The following is a 19458-nucleotide window of genomic DNA, read 5'->3' as shown; positions in this document are numbered from 1 at the left end:
TGCTGGCAGTACCACGGCTGTGCTCTGTGTTGTGCTGACTTTGCTGGGGCAGTGGCAGCTCTGCAGAGGGTGAATAGGATTAAACATAATGGAGTTTGGTAGCTTTGTGTGTAATTAAATTAAACGTGCTTTTCAATAAGGCGCAGTAAAACACCTGTAGTGCAGCAGCAGAAACGTGAGGAAATTGAACCTCAGAATATGTTAACGTGTCTGTCCTTAATTGGGATGCTCTGTGGTCTGACCCGTGTGTTTGGCCACAGACCAAAAGAGGAAGGAAGGGAACAAGGAACAGGTAGATAGCAGTTAAAAGGAAAGAACCATTGAAATCACCTCTGTTTTGACTTCTAAATATTTCAGCAAATTTGATAACAGGGCTTCTTCTATGGGAGAAGTAAACTGAAAGCAGTTATTATTTCAAACTGTTAAATGATGTCAAGTTCTTCTGTCTAAAATCAATAGTTTCTTTTTTGAACAGAAATGAATGAGCTTCTCTTGCACACTCAAGCAAAATAAGTCAGAGGGTGTTCCTCACTCGTAACTCAAAGCGCTGTGTATCTCAGGCAGTGAGATTTCCCTGACTTACCCATTGGTCTTCAGCTTCAGTTATAGGATGTTCAATACTTCATTCAGTTGCTGTTCTTCTGTAGCTCTTGTAGATGTAAAGCATAACCATTTTCTACAAGATTTATTCTTCTTTCCGTAGGAAAATTATTTCCTGGAATTCGTTCTTCTTGTGATCGTCACCTCTTGGCTGCTGCTCACAACAGTATAGAAGTGGGAGCTGTGTTTGCAGTCTTAAAAGCAATTCTGATGCTTGGTAAGATTGCGCAGAGTAACGTGTAACACTTCTGTTCTAGAGCTTGGGTCAGAACCTGGTAGTGCTAGTTCACATCCCTGGGAATGCTTCTGGGGAAGGAGACCCCTGGTGACAGAAGAAAGATGTAGATGTAGGTGTAGAAGCTGGTGCCTTGCAGAGAGAAAGGGCTCCTGGGCTCTGCCAGAGCTCCCTCAGAGTGTGCTGCCTTTCTCCATTCCCACAAAGGTCCATCTCTCTGGTGAAGAAATCCATGGTGCAACAGGCTGAGGGAACCATCGGCCCAAACTTGTCTGTTGATCTGTGGAGTGTTAATAAATCAGAGTAAGAGAGAAGACTTGGAAAAAAGTCATCTGAGAAGAGCAAGTAACCCAACTCTTCCTTATCTGACAAAGCAGTTCCATGCACTAGTGGGCCCTTTCCTGTGGAGCACACCGTGCTTCAAGTTGTGTTGAGTTCACACAAAACTTTTCCTGTTCTGAAATATCGATCAGGAAGGTGTTTTGGGAGCAGCTGCCTCACTCCTTCCCTGCTCCCATGCCTCTGGAGATGCCCTGCTGTGGGTAGTGCTCAGCCTGTGCTCCTGTGCTTCTGCTCTGCAGGTGATGCTGAGATCGGCAGCAGCAGTGTCACCCCCGTGAAGAATGAGGAGCTGCCTGTGAGAGGTTTGCTGGATGAGGTCCCTGAGGATGAAATGTGGGCTTCCTCTCATGCTCTGAAATCACGTGGAAAATCTGTTTCCATAGAAACTGCCAGTTTAAGTGAATATGCCAGATATGTGCTAAGAACCATTTGCCAGCAGGTAATGTGTAAAACTGCACTTTTCACGTAGAGAAAGAATGGTGTTTTGCTTGAAAAGGACAATGTGTATTTTGGTGCAGAATGAATGCTGGAATATTTCAGTGTATGAGGTCTCAGTGGTTTTCCTGCGTTGGTTTAATAACTGAGTAGGATGTTACCAGGGATAAAAATAAATAAACAAAAGCATAAGTTAGTTGCTAGCATCCATCTGCACCCTCAGATTTATTTGTCCTGCCTGGCTCTTAAGCAGAACATTCCATCAGCTGTCTGTTCAAAGTGCTTTTGCAGTAATATTTGTTCTATTGCAAAGTTGCTTTCAAAACATAAAAGAAACTTTTGGAACCAGTTAAATCTTATGCTTTCGGGTATGAATGATGGGAGACATTTGCAGCCCCATGTGAACAAATATTTTGCTTCTAAGTTTTGCATGCTGAAAATCCCTTTTCTGTTTAGTTTACCAGATGCTGGTCTTACAATCTTACAATACTGGATATTGAAGCTATCTTATGAATCTGTTACCTCATTCACTTACAGGAATGGGTTGGAGAGCACTGTTTAAAAGAACCTGAGAGGCTGTGCACAGATAAAGATCTAATTTTGGATCCCGTTCTTTCAAACAAGCAAGCACAGAAACTTCTTCAGCTTATCTGTTATCCTCATGGTGTGAAAGAATGCTCCGAGGGGGACAACCCTCAGAGGCAGCACATCAAGCGCATACTTCAGGTAAAGCAGTGGAGAAAAGGAAGGGGACAAATTACCACTGATGTAGTAACTCTTAGACTGTCCTTCAGCAGCACTGCTTTGCAGGTCCTGGTGCAGTATAATGGTAGGCCATAGTTCTTCAGAAGTCCTGTATGCTCAGGGTCCCCAGTCTTTGCTGTAGCCACCTTGCAGTGTGACTTCTGGCGTTTCATTACTTCTGATTCCATGGTTGTGGAGAAAATGAGTGTGCAACATGTGCACCATGGCTGCTCTGTGTCAGTCATTGGGCAGCTGCTGGAGGGGAGCAGCTCTGGGGGCTGCTGAGGTGGGATGCGTTCTGTGGGAGAGCTCTGTGCTGGCCGTGGGCTAGAAGGCATTTGTGCTCCATGGAAAGGGCTCAGGTGCCATCCGCGTGGTCCTCAACTGATCACATGTTCAAATTCAGCTGGCTCAGGAATGTTTCGTTTCTCAAACTACAGAACTGAGTTTGTTTGAGTAGAAATTCTAAGAATTAAATAGGCAACATCCAGACCAAGAGTAAAAGGGACTGGTGTGCTGCAAAATAATCACTTCAGCTGCTGGATTTAACTTAGTGGTGTCTGGATGAGATGACCTCATACTGAACACACCACATCTATTTGCATGGCAATGCCATGGTTAAATGTAGTTGCTAATGAAAGGGCAAATTCTGTTTTCAGTACTTGTATTTAACTGGATTTTGCAGAGAGCATGTTTTTTCTTCAGAGAAGTTGCATGTTAAAGGTATTGGGTAATGACAGGACAGTTACCATACGTCCTTGGGTAGGTCTGGTATCTTGAGATGTCATCAGATTTTCAAAACGAGAACTGCTGGGGATGGTCTGCTCATCAGATCAGGTTTTTGCACCCCTCAAACCTGCAAAGTGTTGACACGTGTTTGTAATGCTGATTCTTACCCAGAACTTAGACCAGTGGACTCTCCGGCAGTCTTGGTTGGAGCTGCAACTAATGATCAAGCAGTGCATGAAGGAGCCTGTGAGTATCTGTCTTCAGCCTTTCTTATCTAAATATTTAATGCAAAAAAGTATGTTAAATTTTAACGTAGTCCATGAGCAAACATACCATGAATGTGCTAGTTTACTTATGTTTTACTGTAGGGTTCTGGGTCTGTGGCTGAAATGAACAGCTTGTTGGATAATATTGCAAAGGCGACAATAGAGGTGTTTCAGCAATCCGCTGATCTAAACAATAACTCTTCTAACTCTGGTATAGGCCTCTTCAATCCAAACTCTGTTGGAAATGCTGACACAAGTAATACAAGACAGAATGGTAAAAAGACATTCCTAAGGTATTTTCTGTAGCACCTTTCTAATTATTTTAGCCAACGTGATGCTTAATTATGCATAGATTGCCTAGATGTTTTGCTCTTGAAACAGGAATGACTTACCTGAAGATTACTGCTGTTTACCTTAGTTTAACAATAAATTATTTTTGATAATTATTCTTGAATTTTCAAAAACCAGAAAGTATGATTGCTCTGTCCACATTAGTTACTGCAGATGTGTTGTGTCCTTATTAAAGCAGTTCGGTATTGTAGCAGCTAGCACTGGTTGCAAATCTGCATGGATGCTGTGGCTGAAATAAGCTTGTTCTATTTCTAGTTCCTCTGAGTGGCGAGGAGTGTGGCTGGTGGCTCCCTTGATTGCAAAACTACCTACCTCTGTTCAAGGTAGAGTCTTGAAAGCTGCGGGAGAGGAGCTGGAGAAAGGTCAGCATTTGGGATCATCTTCTAAGAAGGAAAGAGATAGACAGAAGCAAAAGAGGTATGACCTTGGTTGATCTCTGTGAACAGAGCTGACAGGTATTTTTGAAGGAGGGCTATACTGGGCACTGGGTTTTTGCTTCACGAGACTTCACTGGTTCACTTCTTTGGAGCATGTAAGTTATCAGCCCCAGCCAGGGTTCAAGTTTAATTTAGTCTGAAAAGTATCATTGGTCTCAGAAAACAAAATGTGGAGGCCCTGTAACACATCATCCAGAGGGTGTCCTGCAGCCATCAGTGGAGGGGAGTATGGAACCCCTGGCTGCCTTCTGTTTCTTTTCCCATGGGAAAACTCATGTGTAGAAGACCTAAAACAAGCCGCTTTCAAATAAAATGGCTGCTGAAATTGTTGAGCCCTTCCTCTGGCTTGGCTTCTATGTGCAGAATTAAAAGCACTGACACCACTTTGTGTAGCATGGAATGCAATAGCAGTTGTCTTGCAAATTGTCATTTTTTTCTGATGGCAATTAATGCAAAAGCTAACCAGGTACTCCTACCAGGTTCTTTCTTAGCTCTGAAAAATCCCCATTTAACCTGGTTTTTGAAAATGTGGGCTTTCTGGTTGGCTTGTCTTACAGGAGATTTTGCTGTCCCTTTAGTCTGGTTGTCACTGTAATTGTTAAAGTCAAGTTAAACACCAAATGGAAACAGCTGTTGAAATGAACACCTGTATGAACTACATGTGTATGCATGGATGTGTGTTTTATTGTGTTCAGGGATGTGTGTCATTTCCTGGGAGTTTACATAGCTAAAACTGTAGAAACCATGGAATGAACTATTATCCAGATCCCTTTGCTCACATTTTTAGTCTCTTCTACTTCACGTATTATACTCCCAGATTTATCTCTGCATGTTTCTCTCAGTTTGCCTACATTTTATGTCCATAACGGATAACGCAGTACTCTAAAGAATATATATATGAATTCTGAATGCCCTTATGCTGCTATGGCACATTTCCTGCAACCAGCTAAAGCTACCTCTGGGTTCACATATGCTAAACCCATGGTAAAATCTCGATGTGATTCAGTTGGCTTTCGTTTTGATCAGTGCTCAGAGGGGAAATTTGGGATTCACTTCAGGCCACTAACGTGGATTAGAAGCTTCAGCTGTCTGGTCTCCACCACAATTATATCTCTGGTTAATCAAAGCAGTCTTGAAATAACATGTTCTGAGTCAGACCTGCAAGTGTCCGTGTAATCCTTGGCCATGTAGTGCCCTGAGCTAGGGGGGTTCTCAGCACTGACACGTATAAAAACTGGCTGCTGCTCTTCCTATTTCTAGGCGCACGTTCTTTTAATTTGTCTTGTGAGGCTTTCATTTTCATTTACTAAAGCAAAAACAGGCATAAATGTAGGCAATGCTACTTCCAGAAAAACAAGTAGACAAAACAAAGTTGGAAGTGGAGATGGGAACTATCAAAATAACATTACTAATTGACCTCTGTGTTTGTCTCTCCTAAAGCATGTCTCTCTTGAGTCAGCAACCTTTCCTTTCTTTGGTACTTACTTGCCTTAAGGGACAGGATGAGCAGCGGGAAGGGCTTCTAACATCACTGCAGAATCAAGTCAATCAGGTAAAACGAGCACATAATCATGGGCACCTTCAGTGGATGTTTGTGTCATTAGTTTGGGGTTCAAACTGGGAGAGTTGTAACACATGCTGTGCTAGAAGGGGCCGTGAGGGGAGGAAAGGATGGGGAAAAGTTTCATCTATTTGCTAGAGAGAATACATCTTTTTCTCCTAAGATGGTTATAGCAACATTTAATGAACGCAAGTCTGGTTCAGCTCTTTCCTGGCTCAGTGCTTGTCCTGAGAGGAAGCTTCTCAGTCTCTCGTTTGGTCATAAAAAGGTTTTATAGGTTTGAAACTTTACGTTTTGAAATCTTTCATCTTCTCCAGTCAGAAAAGATTAAGAGTTTCGTGTGTGTGTGTGTGTTTTAAAATACTGCTAGTCTCTAACTGGCAAATTGCCTACAGAAACCATACCTACCATTCTTTCTTTGAATCCCAATGCTCGTTCGCACCCCCTGCTGATTCTGCTGTGCCTCCTTGTTCCCACCTGGCTCCTGCTGTACCTGCATGAACTTCATTAACTCCAACCAGACTGTCCTTTATGTGAACATATGCAGTGCATGGTGTGGTGCAATTATGTTTGCTTTTTTCTGTCTCTAGTTTCTCTGACTTACTGTGACAATGAAAATTAATACTTGTAGGGCCATTATTTGCACATATTGCCTCTCAGTGCAGCTCCAGGCTCTGACTTCCACGTCCTGGTTAAATTCATTCCTTTGACCATTTTTTCCCCCTGGTATTTCTTGTGATGTTTTATTTTCCTGGCATTACCACCACATGGGCTCTCCTTTCGCTGTGTGGTTCCCCCCGTAACACAGCAGGTGGAGTTTCCCTGAGATTCTGCTCATTTCTTGTCCGTTGCACCCAGCAGATTCTGCTGGGAAGCTGCATCCCATGCAAGAGATCCATTTACATACCCAGTTTAGTGGGATGTTTGAGACTGTGTTCTTAAACACATAACAAAGCCACTCATTTTCCTTTTGATGCATCAGGAATATTTAGTCATAATTGATAGCAGAAGATCAGCTCTTTATAAATAGTTACCTTTCTTTAGTTTGTTTAATCTGCTCTAAGCTTTAAACAGGCGTTAGGATATGAAGGCTAATACTCCTTTGTGTTTCCTTAAGGATAGTAGTCACAAGACCATGCAATTTATAGGGAGAAAATTCCTTTGCAAGGGGAAAACAACCTTTATCAAACGGTTTCTCTTAGATCCTTAGTAACTGGAGGGAAGAGCGGTACCAGGGCGATGTTAAGGCTAGACAGATGATGCATGAAGCCTTACAGCTTCGTCTGAATTTGGTAAGAAAATCTTCTGTTTGTCCTGTTGGTTTGAAGTGACGTAGAAGCTGCTCTGAAGTGCTGTGTGTGGGGCTGCGGGGGATGAGGCTCCTTGAGCTTTGGGATCTGAGGGGCATCTGTTCCCCAGGATGGAGACGGGATGTCAGCCCTCGACTGCGGGTCAGGGTCAGAGCTGGAGGGGGAGGGATGCTCAAACACAGCCCTGCAAGGTGGGCTGAGGCCCCTGGCTGGGGATATGGGGACAGGGCTGGCGGCCCCAGGTGGATCTGGCTGTTTCAGTGGGGACCTCATTGCCCCCGTGCCCTGACACAGCAAAGCAAGGAGATCTGTGCCCTTCGCATCTCTCTTGTTTCAGGCTGGTTCTGATGGAAAGACGTATTTTGCATTAACATACGATACTGGTAGAAATTAGGAAAAATTGTTCAGGGGGTAAAACGTATCATTTAGCAGTTTTCATTCAGTGCTGTCTTGTTCTTCACACCTTTTTCTGTGCACTGTTTTTGTTGTTGTTATTGTTTTTCATGTAGAGGGAAGGCAATAAATGTAAAGTTTTACTTGAGTACCTTTTCAGTTTTGAGAATCTGTTCACACACATCAAAATTAGTTGCACCAACCGTGAAGGTGAGCATGGGAGGCTGCTTGGCAGAGCACTGTAACACTGCTTTGCTTTCCCACTGTTCCTTCTTAAGTGGGACTTTGCTGAGAGCGTGGGGTGGGGGGAAAAGTTACTTGAGGTCAGCATGTTAGGGTGGCAGTCAGTGCACAAGACATGGGGCTGTCTGGCAGTTTCATTCATAAGTAACACACATGATAATGGAAGTGTGCAACCATGAGATAAATGTGGAGCTTTGCTGTCTGCTGTGTTATTTTGCAGGTAGGTGGCATGTTTGATACTGTGCAGAGAAGTACCCAGTGGACCACAGACTGGGCACTTCTGCTCCTCCAGATAATCACTTCAGGAACAGTTGATATGCAGACCAACAAGTATGTGCTGTTCAAACAAGCTAATTAACGTGTTGTTAATCTAGATTGCATGTATGCTATTGATGTATTTTTCTTATTATTATTCTGTTATTGCTTGGGTGCAACTTACATACTCAAAGCTGGGCTCAGCTAGGGAGCACCTCTATTCTGGAAAACACTGAACAACTGTTTACACCGCTTCTCAATGAGCACTTACCTGAGGGCTTTCCCATAGCAGAGCTGTGGTTCCTGGTGGCCATCTAACAGCAGCTCTGTGCTGTGGTGCACAGTAGGATTTATGTGTACACTGGGACAGTACACCAGCACGTACACATGGGGCTACGTGTGCATGCTGTTCTTCAAAGTGACGTTTGTCATTTCACTCTCAGCGAATTGTTCACAACTGTGCTGGACATGCTGGGCGTCCTCATCAATGGGACGCTCGCCTCCGACTTGTCCAATGCTTCCCAAGGAGGACCTGAGGAAAACAAAAGGGCTTACATGAATTTAGTGAAGAAGTTAAAAGTAAGTGTTGTTTCTCATCATTTGCAGCATTTCTTTTGATTCTTGTCATTTCTGGTGCCTTGGAAAGAGGAAAGGGAATAAAGTGGCATTAATAGTAAGAAAGAAAAGGAGGAAATAAAGAAATAGGAATGTGAAGGCAGGGAGACAAACTACTAAGATATTTCTTATAGTTAACTTTACATTCAGAACCCTGGAAGAGACTTAATTGCTTCTATTTGTTCATGCTTGAGACACTGCCTTTGCATTTACTTTGTGTTATGTATGTTGTATGACCTACTCCAACAAGGTAACTTGATTTCTTAGAACCAAGCTAAACAGGGCTGCAAAAACACTTGTTTAAATTTAGTAAAAGCACAGGGAAATGATTCATCCCCAAACTGGGCATTTTCTAATAGTGAGAGTAGGGCAATGTTTCTCTTCCTTATTTCCACCTTGCTGTTTGACTGAGCACTTTGTTTATCCCTTAGAAGGAGCTGGGAGACAAGCGGTCAGACAGCATTGACAAGGTTCGCCAGCTGCTCCCTTTGCCAAAGCAGACCTGTGATATTATCACCTGTGAGCCAATGGGATCCTTGATCGACACCAAGGGCAACAAAATTGCAGGGTTTGACTCCATTGATAAAAAACAGGCAAGAGTAAATGTTTACCTTCGTCTCTGTTTTTTCATGATGTTTTGATGCAAGGGAAATTCAAGCAAACATGTACAGCCTGTATAATACACACACTTAAATCCAGTATGTGCAGAGTATTGTACTTCTGCTGTAATACAGCTTGCTGATGCATTTGGTCATTACTAAAGCTTCAGCCTCAGCAGCACAGTCTGTGTTAACCAAGCAGTGGTGCAGAAGTGTGCAGTGCTGGGCCTGCAGGACACTGCTGTTCAGATCAGTTGCAAATGACTGACTGGGTTTTGGTAGCAAATGTAATTCTGTTTCCAATACATGTGCAGTGTGTTTGTTGGCATGATCCATATGAAGGTTCTTGGGCAGTGTGTGAAGCCAGGAGCGTGTTTGGAGAGGGGCTTTCAGATTCCAGCCTCGTGGTGTGCTGTGGCAGTACCACCTTCCTGTGTCAGTGCTGACGGTGCTGCTGTCCTCTCCTGACAACTTGCCCCAGCTGGCAGATGGGTCAGAGCTCTTCCTCTGGGTGCCTTTGGGATGGATGCAGCTCTATGCCACCTATACAAGCTCAGGACTTTCTGAGACAGAAATCACGTTCTGATTTGTCTACAATCCTGTCATCAGAGTCTGTACAAACAAGAACCGAATGTTGTGCAGAGCACACGGTTGATTTGTGACTCATGAAATGAGTGCTGACAGAAACTTGCTTGATTTTGCAATCCAGCATCTTGAGTGACCAAAAAGGAATATGATGTTTTCTTGGAGCCGAAGAGCAGAAGCTCTCACAACAGTATTTGCTTTTTCAGCAGAATCCTGCATGTGAGAGCTTGATTGACCTGGAAACCTTTTGTCCTGTCACATGCTGGGAGGACAATGCAGGGGGTGCTCCTGCTTACGAAACATGGAGGAAAGAAAAGGAAGATACAAACTGTGCTGATAGGGATTTTTTGCCAGCATTGGTTTTTGTTGTTGTTGTTGTTTTTTAAATTGTTTATTTATGTAAGGAAGAAAGCTAATATCTGTAATTCTGCAGTACCTCTTTTCCTCCTAAGATAGGTGGAACTTGAGGTTTTTAGCATGGCTGCAAGCAAATGTTATTATAAAAATCTAACAGCTTTTATCCAGTGGCAGCTTTAGGTGGAGGATGAAGTTCCATCTGTGTGCACTTGGTACATTCTGGGGGGCGTAAAGGACCCTCACTGGATTTTGTGACTCAAATCATGACGTACAAAAGCAAGTAGTTCGCTGTGCTGTTCAGCTTCTCTAAAGTGCTGACTTTACTTTTATTTTGATACAGGGTCTTCAGGTTTCAACAAAACAGAAGGTGTCCCCTTGGGACTTATTTGAAGGTCACAAAAATCCTGCTCCTCTCTCCTGGGCATGGTTTGGTACAGTTCGTGTTGACAGGAAGGTGATCAAATATGAAGAGCAGCAGCATCTGCTCCTGTATCACGCACACCCCAAACCCAAGCCACGGAGCTACTACCTCGAGCCCTTGCCTCTGCCTCCAGAGGAGGAGGAGGAAGAGCCCACCACCCCTGTCTCTCAGGAACCAGAAAGGAAGTCGGGGGAGCTCTCCGATCAGGGAAAACACACCACAGATGATGAGAAGAAGACAAAGGGCAGGAAGAGGAAGTCAAAGTCAAGCTCTAAGGCTGATGTAAGTAGCTGGTGCCTCCGTGCAGAGCTGGGAACATCCTGTCACCATGCTGTCTCTGCTGCATTCATAGGTTGTACCCTACCTGGAGGGGTTCCATTAGAGGTAGTGAATGGAAATGGTCTGCAGGAGGGTGGATTCCTATCAAGTACAATCAATGTAGAGGAGCGTAGCACGCATAGGACCTTCTGTGCTATGTACAAGGTGCTAGGCTGGATCTTAGCTCACTGAATGTTGCTCAGGTTCTATGTATTCTTTCTCATTTGGTGTAAAATTACAGCAATTATGTTCTTTTTCACCTTCTGAAATTCCTCTGTAACTTGGACATTGTTTTCTGGCCTTTTTGATGTTTCAGTTAAGTTCCTCCCATTATTTCCTTTCAGATACAGTACAATACAGTGCAGTACAGATACGCTGTGCTTGTGCTGTGCCTTATGGTAGCCTGCCGAAGGTGCTTGCTAATAAGATAGAAATGGATGGTGTCTCTGTGAAGTTGTTAGTGTTAATTACCTGTGGGCAGCCTGAGACTTAATCTGTTTTTTACATCATTGCAAACGACAATGGGAACTGTCTCTATCCTTTAATAATTTAGTAGGAAAACTGGCATTATTTATGAGTTAGTAAGGTATGAATGTCAGTAACATTCACTTTTACTGTATATTTTAAGGAATATCCACAGAACAACTTATACAGGGTGCCTCCCAATTACTCGCCCATTCCTTCACAAATGATGCAGCATCCTCAGTCTGCCTTGTGGGGCTACACCATCATGGGGCATCCGCAGCAGCCTGGCTTCTTCATGCAGAACCAGCCCCTCCCTCCAGGTATGTCTGAGCTTTGAGTTCATCTCTGTGTTTTTATTTCTGGGTGGTAGAACTGGACTTAGTGCAGCCGGGTTTTGTTCCAGACTCTGAGGCAGGCTGTGATACCAACGTTTTATTCCTGCAGTTAGCCGTTGTTCAGAAGAGCTCTCCATTAGCAGTTGTAGGTCGTCCATGATAAGCTATTGAACTCTTCTGGTAGAGAAGCAACAATGACCTGCTGATGGTTTGTAATGCTGATGGATTTTTCTTCTAAGAAAGCTGTAGAAGTTCAGTGAGGAGTTAAATAGGGGAGAGACAATTAGAAGGAACAAATGACCTTGGGGCTATTTCATTTCTAATTTGACCCAGACCAAGAACCGTGGTGGCTCATTTAACATCTACTAGATGGAATAAATAATCAGCGGGCTGACTTTCTTTTTCAGCATTTGTGATGAGCTGAACTTTTGTACATTTGTTTTGTTTCTTCCAGGCAGGGTGCAGACAATTTAATCAACATATTTTAGAGGTTCTCGTGTGTGTTTAGCAGATGTTATGAAAAGCAGGCGTTGTGTCCTCCTCAGGTATTATGCACTGAGGCACAGAAGTTTCCTTCCAGTTACAAATGTCAAATATTTTTTCTAAAGCTCCAAATATAACTAAATCTGTATTTAAGATGCATGAAAGTCTTCAGAAGGTACCAGACAGTGTCTAGGAAATTAAGAAAATTTAATTAAAAAGTAGACAGTAAAAAGTGGTTAAGATGTACCTTTGTAAATCTGCTGACCTACAGGTCCATATTTTTCTATCAAGTAGCACAGAATGCATTAATTATTGCCATCTCATGATAACATGGCTTGGCATGATGAGCTGTTCCTATCATGCTTTTGATCTGGCATGCAAATTATGTTTTTCAGTAGCAGTCAAACATTCTGTGTGATGTAGAGGATGCAGCCCATTGCCTTTTTACTTTCCATTCTCATTTGCAAGTGGTAGTCTTCAAAGCTCTTCTGTCCTTTTAACTTCACCATCTGGAAATCTGGTTTAGTCCAGTTCCTTGCCTTCCTTTACGGAGATGAGCTTACCATCATTATGGTAGAGCTAACCAAGTGGAAGCTGATGAATTAGCAGTGATCTGTGCTGACAGCTTTTGCACAGAATGCAGCCAAATGTTTGTGCTCTGGGTGGCTTTCAGGTGGTTCCAGGCTGGATCCAACGAGCTCCTTCGTGCCAGCCAACACGAAGCAGGCCCTGTCCAACATGCTGCAGCGGCGCTCTGGCACCGTGCTGCAGCCCCCTGCCCTCCATGCAGTCACACCTCAGCAGCAGTTGCTCCAGATGAAACTCCTGCAGCAAGAGCAGCAGCAGCAGCAGCGGCTCCTCAGGCACCAAGCACAGGCACGGTCTCTCCAGCAGGTTTGTCCGGAGCCCCAGGGCTGATGAGCAGCACAGTGCTTTTACCTTCTGCTGGGGCTTACCGAGCAGGGAGCCAACTGACATTTACAGTCACAGTAACTCTTTAAGTATTGCTTAAGTGGGACCACCACTGTCAAACTTCCTCTGCCCTTGAGTCTTGTAGCCCCTTCTATTTTGCTTCTGGTATTTGATGTTATAGCAGTTTCCTGCTGTTTCACCAGTGGCTTTCCTGATGGAATGGCACGGTGCTGTGTACCACCACGCTACCATTCATCAGCAAGTACTCCTTACATACAGAAATTCCAGGGCCTCCAACAGAAGCTGTTTCCATACACATGCACACAGATGTGCCTCTTTTCTAGAAGCAGCTGTTATTTTCTCCTAATGCTTTGCAGAGTAATGTTGCCATGTGCCAAACCACACGTGCCTGCTGTGCAGCTCCCTTTGGAGCCTGAGCTAGTTTTCAGAATGTGGTTACAGCCAGGCTGGTGCTGAATTGATGGTGTAAGAACCAAGGAGAAGAAAATTGGTTTTCATAACCCAGACAAATAACTGTGTGTGCAGTAGTTGGTGGTACAACTGGTAACTGCTCACTTTTAAAGCCCTTCTGTACCCATACGTACCACCTCTGCAGTCATCTGTATTGCACTGTCCTTATGTTAAGTTCTTGCCTTCAAACTCTGTGATGTGCCCAGGTTGCCCAAAGCAGGCAGAATTTTTAGTAGCTACCCCATGATTCCTCTCATGCTGTGTGTTTCGTTAGAGCTCCCTCATCATCATTATCGTTCCTTCTTCAGTTTCTCTGTTGTGAGGCACACAAAGCCCAGATCCAGTCTGGAGATGTACCAGGTCCAACCCCAGTCTTGCTGCCCCCGCACCCTGCACAGCCAGGTCCTGGTGTGCAGTGCCTGGTGTCAGGGCAGGGAAAGCTACGTGGGTGTGTGTGTCTGTACAAAGTGTCTGGAAATAGAGGAACAAGGCGACTTCTGAGTGTTGCTTCTGTGACATAGGTTGTTAGGCTGAGCTTCAGTAGGGAAGGCTTCTTTGTATTTTACATCCCTACAGCTGGAGAATGGATCTCTCTGTGCAGCCTGAGCCTGTGGGGTGGAGGGCTCTGTGAGACCAGTCTGTACCAACCCAGTCTGCAGTGTTAAGCTCTTTTACAGGAAGGCCTGTGTGCAGATTTTGCAAAGACCATGCTTTGTCCAAAAACTGTTGCATATGATGTGTAGCATTAATAGGCTCTTGTGGATGGCAGTGAGTCCTTTACATGTTTCATGTTTCAGAAATGTTATAAAGATACTGAGGCTTATTAGCTTCGGTCCCCAAAGGACTCTGCCATCATTTCCAGCACCACATGCTGTGTGTGCAGGCAGGTGGGCACTGCAGGGCTGCTGTGCTGCTCCACCAGCACTCTGAGCCTAGGAATATGTATTCTCTGTATTGTTTGCTATTTTCTTGCCTGTCCTTTTCCTTCAGGATGTCAGTAGCTCTGCCGTATCCCTTCAGGATGGCTTTGACAACATAATGGTAACTGCTCAAACACTGTGAACTTTCTTTTCTCTTTTGCACAAACATTCCTTCCAACACGCAGGCTGCACTCTGCTTTCAATGGGACTGATACGCTTTGGGCACTCCTCATGGCTCAGCAGTGCAGTGTCTGCATGGAGAAGGTTATGAATATACCCGCACACAAAAATATGTTTGTTACAAACATTCCCAATAACAGCACCATAACTGTATTTTTCCTCTTCAGAGGGTGTTGTGTTTCTCGCTGTGAGAGCTCTCAGTAGTCTCAGTACTCCCTGACACCATGTCCATCCAAGCATGGCTTGTGCTCTCCCATTTTGCCCAGCATTGCAGCCCCTGCTCTGGGCAGGACGTGCAGTGGGAGCAGCCCCGCTTTGGGCCCTCTGCTGCTTAGAGCTGGGTGCTGATGGACTCAAAACTCAGTCATTCCTGGGGGAAAGAGGTGATGTCAGTCAGTGACGTGAACTTTCATCCTCCTAAGGCAGGAGAAATTCTTTGCAAAACTCTGTTTTAAAGGGCATCTGCCCTTTAAACAGCAGCAACCTTGTTGGCAGATAGCTGCATAGCTGCAGTGCTGGGGAGGTGCCTGTACTAGAGGTCAGGGCAAGCCATCCCCCTGCCCCGCAGGCAGCTCAGGGCCAGGCACTTCTGGAGGAACTGGGGATCCTCTCCCTGCTGTACACGGTGATGCGGTCATGTCAGGAGTGGGGCCAGCCTGACCGTGTCTGTCTTGCAGGCTCAGCCGATGGACCCCGCTGCTCTTTTCACCCCACAAGTCCGACCCACGCCGCAGCTACCACAGTACCCAGGGCTTCAGCAGGCACAGGTACTGCACTGCTCTGCACAGTGAGTGCACAGCAACAGATGAAACCGAGCCCTTTCCCCTCCAGGCTGGCCGGCACTGCTGGCGGTTGCCTGGGATCATGCCTGTGCCCTGGGGCGATGTGATGCTCGGCCATGGGCACTCGCTGCTCTCTGCATGCTGCAGCTGTAAATGGCTGTTGCTTTCCCATTTTTCCTCAGTGATGTTCTGGTAGAAGATGAGCACACTTCAGTGCCAAGTCTGTAATGTGACCTCTTTTACAATGATGCTGATTTATGTAACTCCATGGTGAAGTTCGTCTCTGTCTGCTTTCCATGCAGAGCATGCCCCACGGGTACACGATGTACAGCACCCCAATGCCTTTGCAGCAGCAGCCTGGCAGCGTGGTGCTCTCTCCTGGCTACGACCCGCGGACATACACAGCCCACTCCAGCCCCATGCTGATGGAGCGGCTGCGGCCAGGGCAGCCGGGCAGTGTGGCTCAGCAGCAGGCAGCTGCCTACATGCAGCCCCTGGCGGGCGCTCAGCGGTGAGCTTCTGCCCTTGGACCTGGTAACCTTGCAAGGTTTAGCCGTGACTTTGATCTAGAGGTCCAAAGCATTTCATGCTTGGTGGTTTTTTCCATTATTTCAGGAAGTAAAAATTCTTTATAATCAGTTTTGAATCTCTGGAAATGTAATTAGTTATGGATAGTTTTGTCAGAGAACATTTTAGTGCTTATGTAGGATGTTTGCTTGAATTGTAGAGGCTCGTTGCTCTTCCTAACAGAGTAAGAATGAAATGGTTGGACATAGTGCCTGCATCAGCTGCGGGGCAGTAGGATGGATTTGGTACTTCTCAAAGCATTCCTATTTGGAAGTTTAGCCATCCTGTAAAGCTTCCAGTTTTGAATCTGTAGAAGTCTGATGTTGCAGCCTTTAGGAGTGCTCCTGGACTGTCTCTGCTCTGTCTTAAAGTGCAGTGAAATACCTTTCACTTGTTTGTATGATTTTTCAACCAGGTTGACCCATCAGCCTCTGCAGCCAAACTCATTGATGGGGGCGGGCCTGGACAGTGCAGCAACCACGCGCACCCATCCAAGCTTGAGCTCCGCACAGCTGCCCCAGGAGGAAATGCGACAGAGGCAGCAGCAGATCCGACAGCAGAGACTCTTCCAGGTGAGGAACCCAACTGCCCCTAAGGCAGGAGGTGCTTCTCTGCAGGGAGTGTGTGCAACCTTCTGTGGCCCTTTGGAATTATTTCCATGTTTTCATTGTAATGCAATGGCTATCTGTGCCCGTTCCTGACAAATGATGGTGCATTTCATCCAGGTGTTCTGTTGTAAAAAATTAAGTAACAAGCTTTGGAATATATTTTGGATATTACAAGCGTCCTCAGCTCAGTGCTGCTGACAATGCAGAGCTGGAGTACTAGCAGGCTCCCACCCCATGGGACCTCCAGTGCCCTGCGCTGGGTGCAAGCCCAGGTCCCAGCCCATACGCTGGCCATAAGCAGCTGTGGTGCTGTCTTAGGGCCGCTCCCTGTGTGCAGTTTGCTGCTGTCTCAGGGCCTGTCTTCTCTCAGATGCAGCAGGGGCAGCAGCAGCAGCAGCAGACTCTTGATCTCCAGCCCGTGCAGCCGCAGCAGCCCCTGGTAAGTGGGATGGATGGTGAGCGTGGGGCAGGGGCGTGGGCAGAGTGGGTGAAACTTACACTGAATTTGTGATGCTGTTGTCCATGTTTGCTGGATGTGGCCATTTTTTCCAGACATGTTTAAGTTGGTTGAGGATAATTGGAAAAATGGAGAAAATACAAGTGATGCTGAATGTGCCAGCTGCCAAGTCCAAAAGCATTAATGCAATTTGACAGAGAAACCAAAAGGCAGCATGCAAGTGTGGGAGGAGTGATAAACGAGGGGTCTTTATCTGATCACTACTGGGAGATCATTTACATCCATTTCTAAGCTTTTCTCAGTATTCCTGTCTTGAATGGGCTGCCCCTGATGGGTCGCCACCTGGGCACAGCTCTGCCAGGCACCCAGTCCTCCAGCAGCCGAGCACTCCATGTCAGTTTCACATCCCCAGGAAGCCCTGGTGTGTGCTTAATATGTTTCACTAAGCTCAGCAGTTACTGGAGGCTGCCAGTCAGAGGATTACACAACGTATTGTAAGCAAAGGATTGGTTTTCAGGAAGAGAGAAAAAAAAAGCTGAAGTCTTACTAAAGCCCTGAAACTCCCTTTGGTAAGCAGAGGTTTCACTGAAACAAGCCCGGGCAGACCCTGCAGTGTGTGCTGCCACCGAGTGTCACTGTGCTGCACTTCAGGCAGCACGGGGTGTTATGCACTGTTTATGGGTGCTGTATTTAAAAGAAACAAAGACATGGAAGTAGAAGCACGTGTCCTTTCACCAGATCTAATGAGAAGAAAAGCAATGGGATTTGAAAGCAGACCAAGAGAGCTCAGAGGCCCTGCAATAAATAGTTCAGTAAGTGGTGACAGTTTGGACTTCAGCAGCTGGCACAGCAGTCCCTCGTGCATCACAGTCCCTCAGGAGCAGGGAGGTGTCAGAGCTGTGCCCTCAGCTGGCACACAGGTCTCACTTCATGCAGGGGACATCTGTGCTTCCAGAGGGAGGAGTCACCTCTGCTGTGCGCCATTTCTGGCTCCAGAGGGACCCATTCTAATGGCACCTTTGCTATGAACAGTCTGTGCCAAATCTACCTATTGTGATTTAGCAGCTTGATTGGTTGGATTTGATGATCTTAGGGGTCTTCCAACCTTAATGATTCTGTGGATCTGACCTACAGGTAGCTGACCTGTTGAAGTTATTTACAGAGAGCTCTTTTCTTCTGGCTGACAGAAGCACTGGAAACAGAGCAGTGCTTGTTCTCCTGCCTTGTGTCATGGGGAAATAGGCTGCATGGGTTGTCTGGCTAGGGAATAACATGTACTGTCAAATGTACCAATTAGAGACTGAATTTTGCTTTGATGCAGTGTAGATAGCGTGCAAATTTGTGGAAGTCCATGAATTTACACCAAGGGTGCTTTTGAAATGATGAAGGCATGATTTAGTTCATTGGCTGCAGATTTCCTTGGAAGTTCTCAGTGTCTGATTCTATCACACGTAATGGAGTGCTCTTGGAGGGGTTGCCTTGCTCCTGTGGGCTGAGCTCAGATCAGAGTGAGGTTTGCTGATGGCACGTGCTAAGCACTCTCCTGTTCCACTGCAGCGCAGCCATGACCTTGCAGCACAGTAACAGCTCTTCCTTGTGCTTATCCTTTGTGTCATTTGAAGTGCCATTGCCCCAAGAGGAAACATCATTCTAGAAGTTTCTTCTGTCTTCCATGCTTCAGTTATGTGTGGGTGTTTACAAATGGCAGTAGGACATTAGTTCTGATGAGCAGTTCTGGTTATCTGTGGCTTTGAGCAAGGCAGAAAGCAAAGCTGCTGGAAGTGGTGTGCAGGATAACACCAGGCTTTGCAAGGGGGGAAAGGATGGGCTACTGTGAAAGGCAGAGACCAACTGCACACACTGTGACACCTGTAGCAGCATTGGAGACGTGTGAAATGTCTGGGCATGAAGAAAACATGTCCTGGGAGTTCTGAGCATGTTACATGTGTCCTTGCTCTGCTGTTAACACGTGCTCAGGACCCGCTGCTGGGCAGCTCTGCCTCTCACTATCCTTCCCTGCTCTGCCAGTCACACTTCTTGCTGGGCTCAGGGCCTGGAGCCGTCCCTGGGAGATCTGTGCTGCAGCAGCCAACGGTGGGCTCAGCTGGGATGGGAGATGGGAGCCTTGCTTTCTGTGTTACTCAACCTGCCCTCACGCTGTGATTTCTGCCGCCTGTCCTTTCCACAGCAGTTCCCCAGGCAGGGCCTGCAGCAGACGCAGCAGCAGCAGCAGACGGCAGCGCTGGTCCGGCAGCTGCAGAAGCAGCTCTCCAGTGAGTGCAGCTGTGTGTGTGTGGGGTAGGGGGGTAATGGGATGTGGAGGTAGCACCACGTAGGAGCGGCGAGGGGCTGGCAGCGGGCCCTGCACCCAGCAGCTGTGTCACAGCACCGTGCTGCTGCCAGCACATGCCTGGGGTCTGTGGGTCGCAGAGGGCCATGGCAGGAGGGGCCGGCTGCCCCACAATGCTGCCCCACATTGCTG

At 46.1% G+C, this 19458-nt stretch overlaps 1 protein-coding gene across 15 annotated transcripts in view; it reads left to right on the top strand.

Moving 5' to 3' along the window:
- MED12L (mediator complex subunit 12L) overlaps positions 1-19458 on the top strand; it is a 92226-nt gene that overhangs the window by 71926 nt on the left and 842 nt on the right. For 5 of the 15 annotated variants that reach the window (XM_015872148.3, XM_015872149.3, XM_015872147.3 and 2 more), the window contains 19 exons: positions 704-817; positions 1417-1616; positions 2150-2338; positions 3257-3331; positions 3454-3644; positions 3958-4119; positions 5580-5691; positions 6903-6992; positions 7867-7976; positions 8345-8480; positions 8948-9109; positions 10398-10760; positions 11425-11581; positions 12753-12973; positions 15240-15329; positions 15647-15855; positions 16327-16483; positions 16890-16958; positions 19165-19249. In XM_015872148.3, coding sequence (XP_015727634.2) covers positions 704-817; positions 1417-1616; positions 2150-2338; positions 3257-3331; positions 3454-3644; positions 3958-4119; positions 5580-5691; positions 6903-6992; positions 7867-7976; positions 8345-8480; positions 8948-9109; positions 10398-10760; positions 11425-11581; positions 12753-12973; positions 15240-15329; positions 15647-15855; positions 16327-16483; positions 16890-16958; positions 19165-19249 — 2892 coding nt within the window. Of the gene's footprint in view, positions 1-703; positions 818-1416; positions 1617-2149; positions 2339-3256; positions 3332-3453; positions 3645-3957; positions 4120-5579; positions 5692-6902; positions 6993-7866; positions 7977-8344; positions 8481-8947; positions 9110-10397; positions 10761-11424; positions 11582-12752; positions 12974-15239; positions 15330-15646; positions 15856-16326; positions 16484-16889; positions 16959-19164; positions 19250-19458 lie in introns of those variants that run through there. The other 10 variants (XM_085513462.1, XM_085513464.1, XM_085513463.1 and 7 more) reach the window with 10 other exon arrangements.

This window comes from Coturnix japonica, chromosome 12, assembly GCF_054131305.1.
Source record: "Coturnix japonica strain WE chromosome 12, WE-NBRP24, whole genome shotgun sequence".
Taxonomy (NCBI): domain Eukaryota; kingdom Metazoa; phylum Chordata; class Aves; order Galliformes; family Phasianidae; genus Coturnix; species Coturnix japonica.
This window is presented reverse-complemented; position numbering and strand designations above follow the sequence as displayed.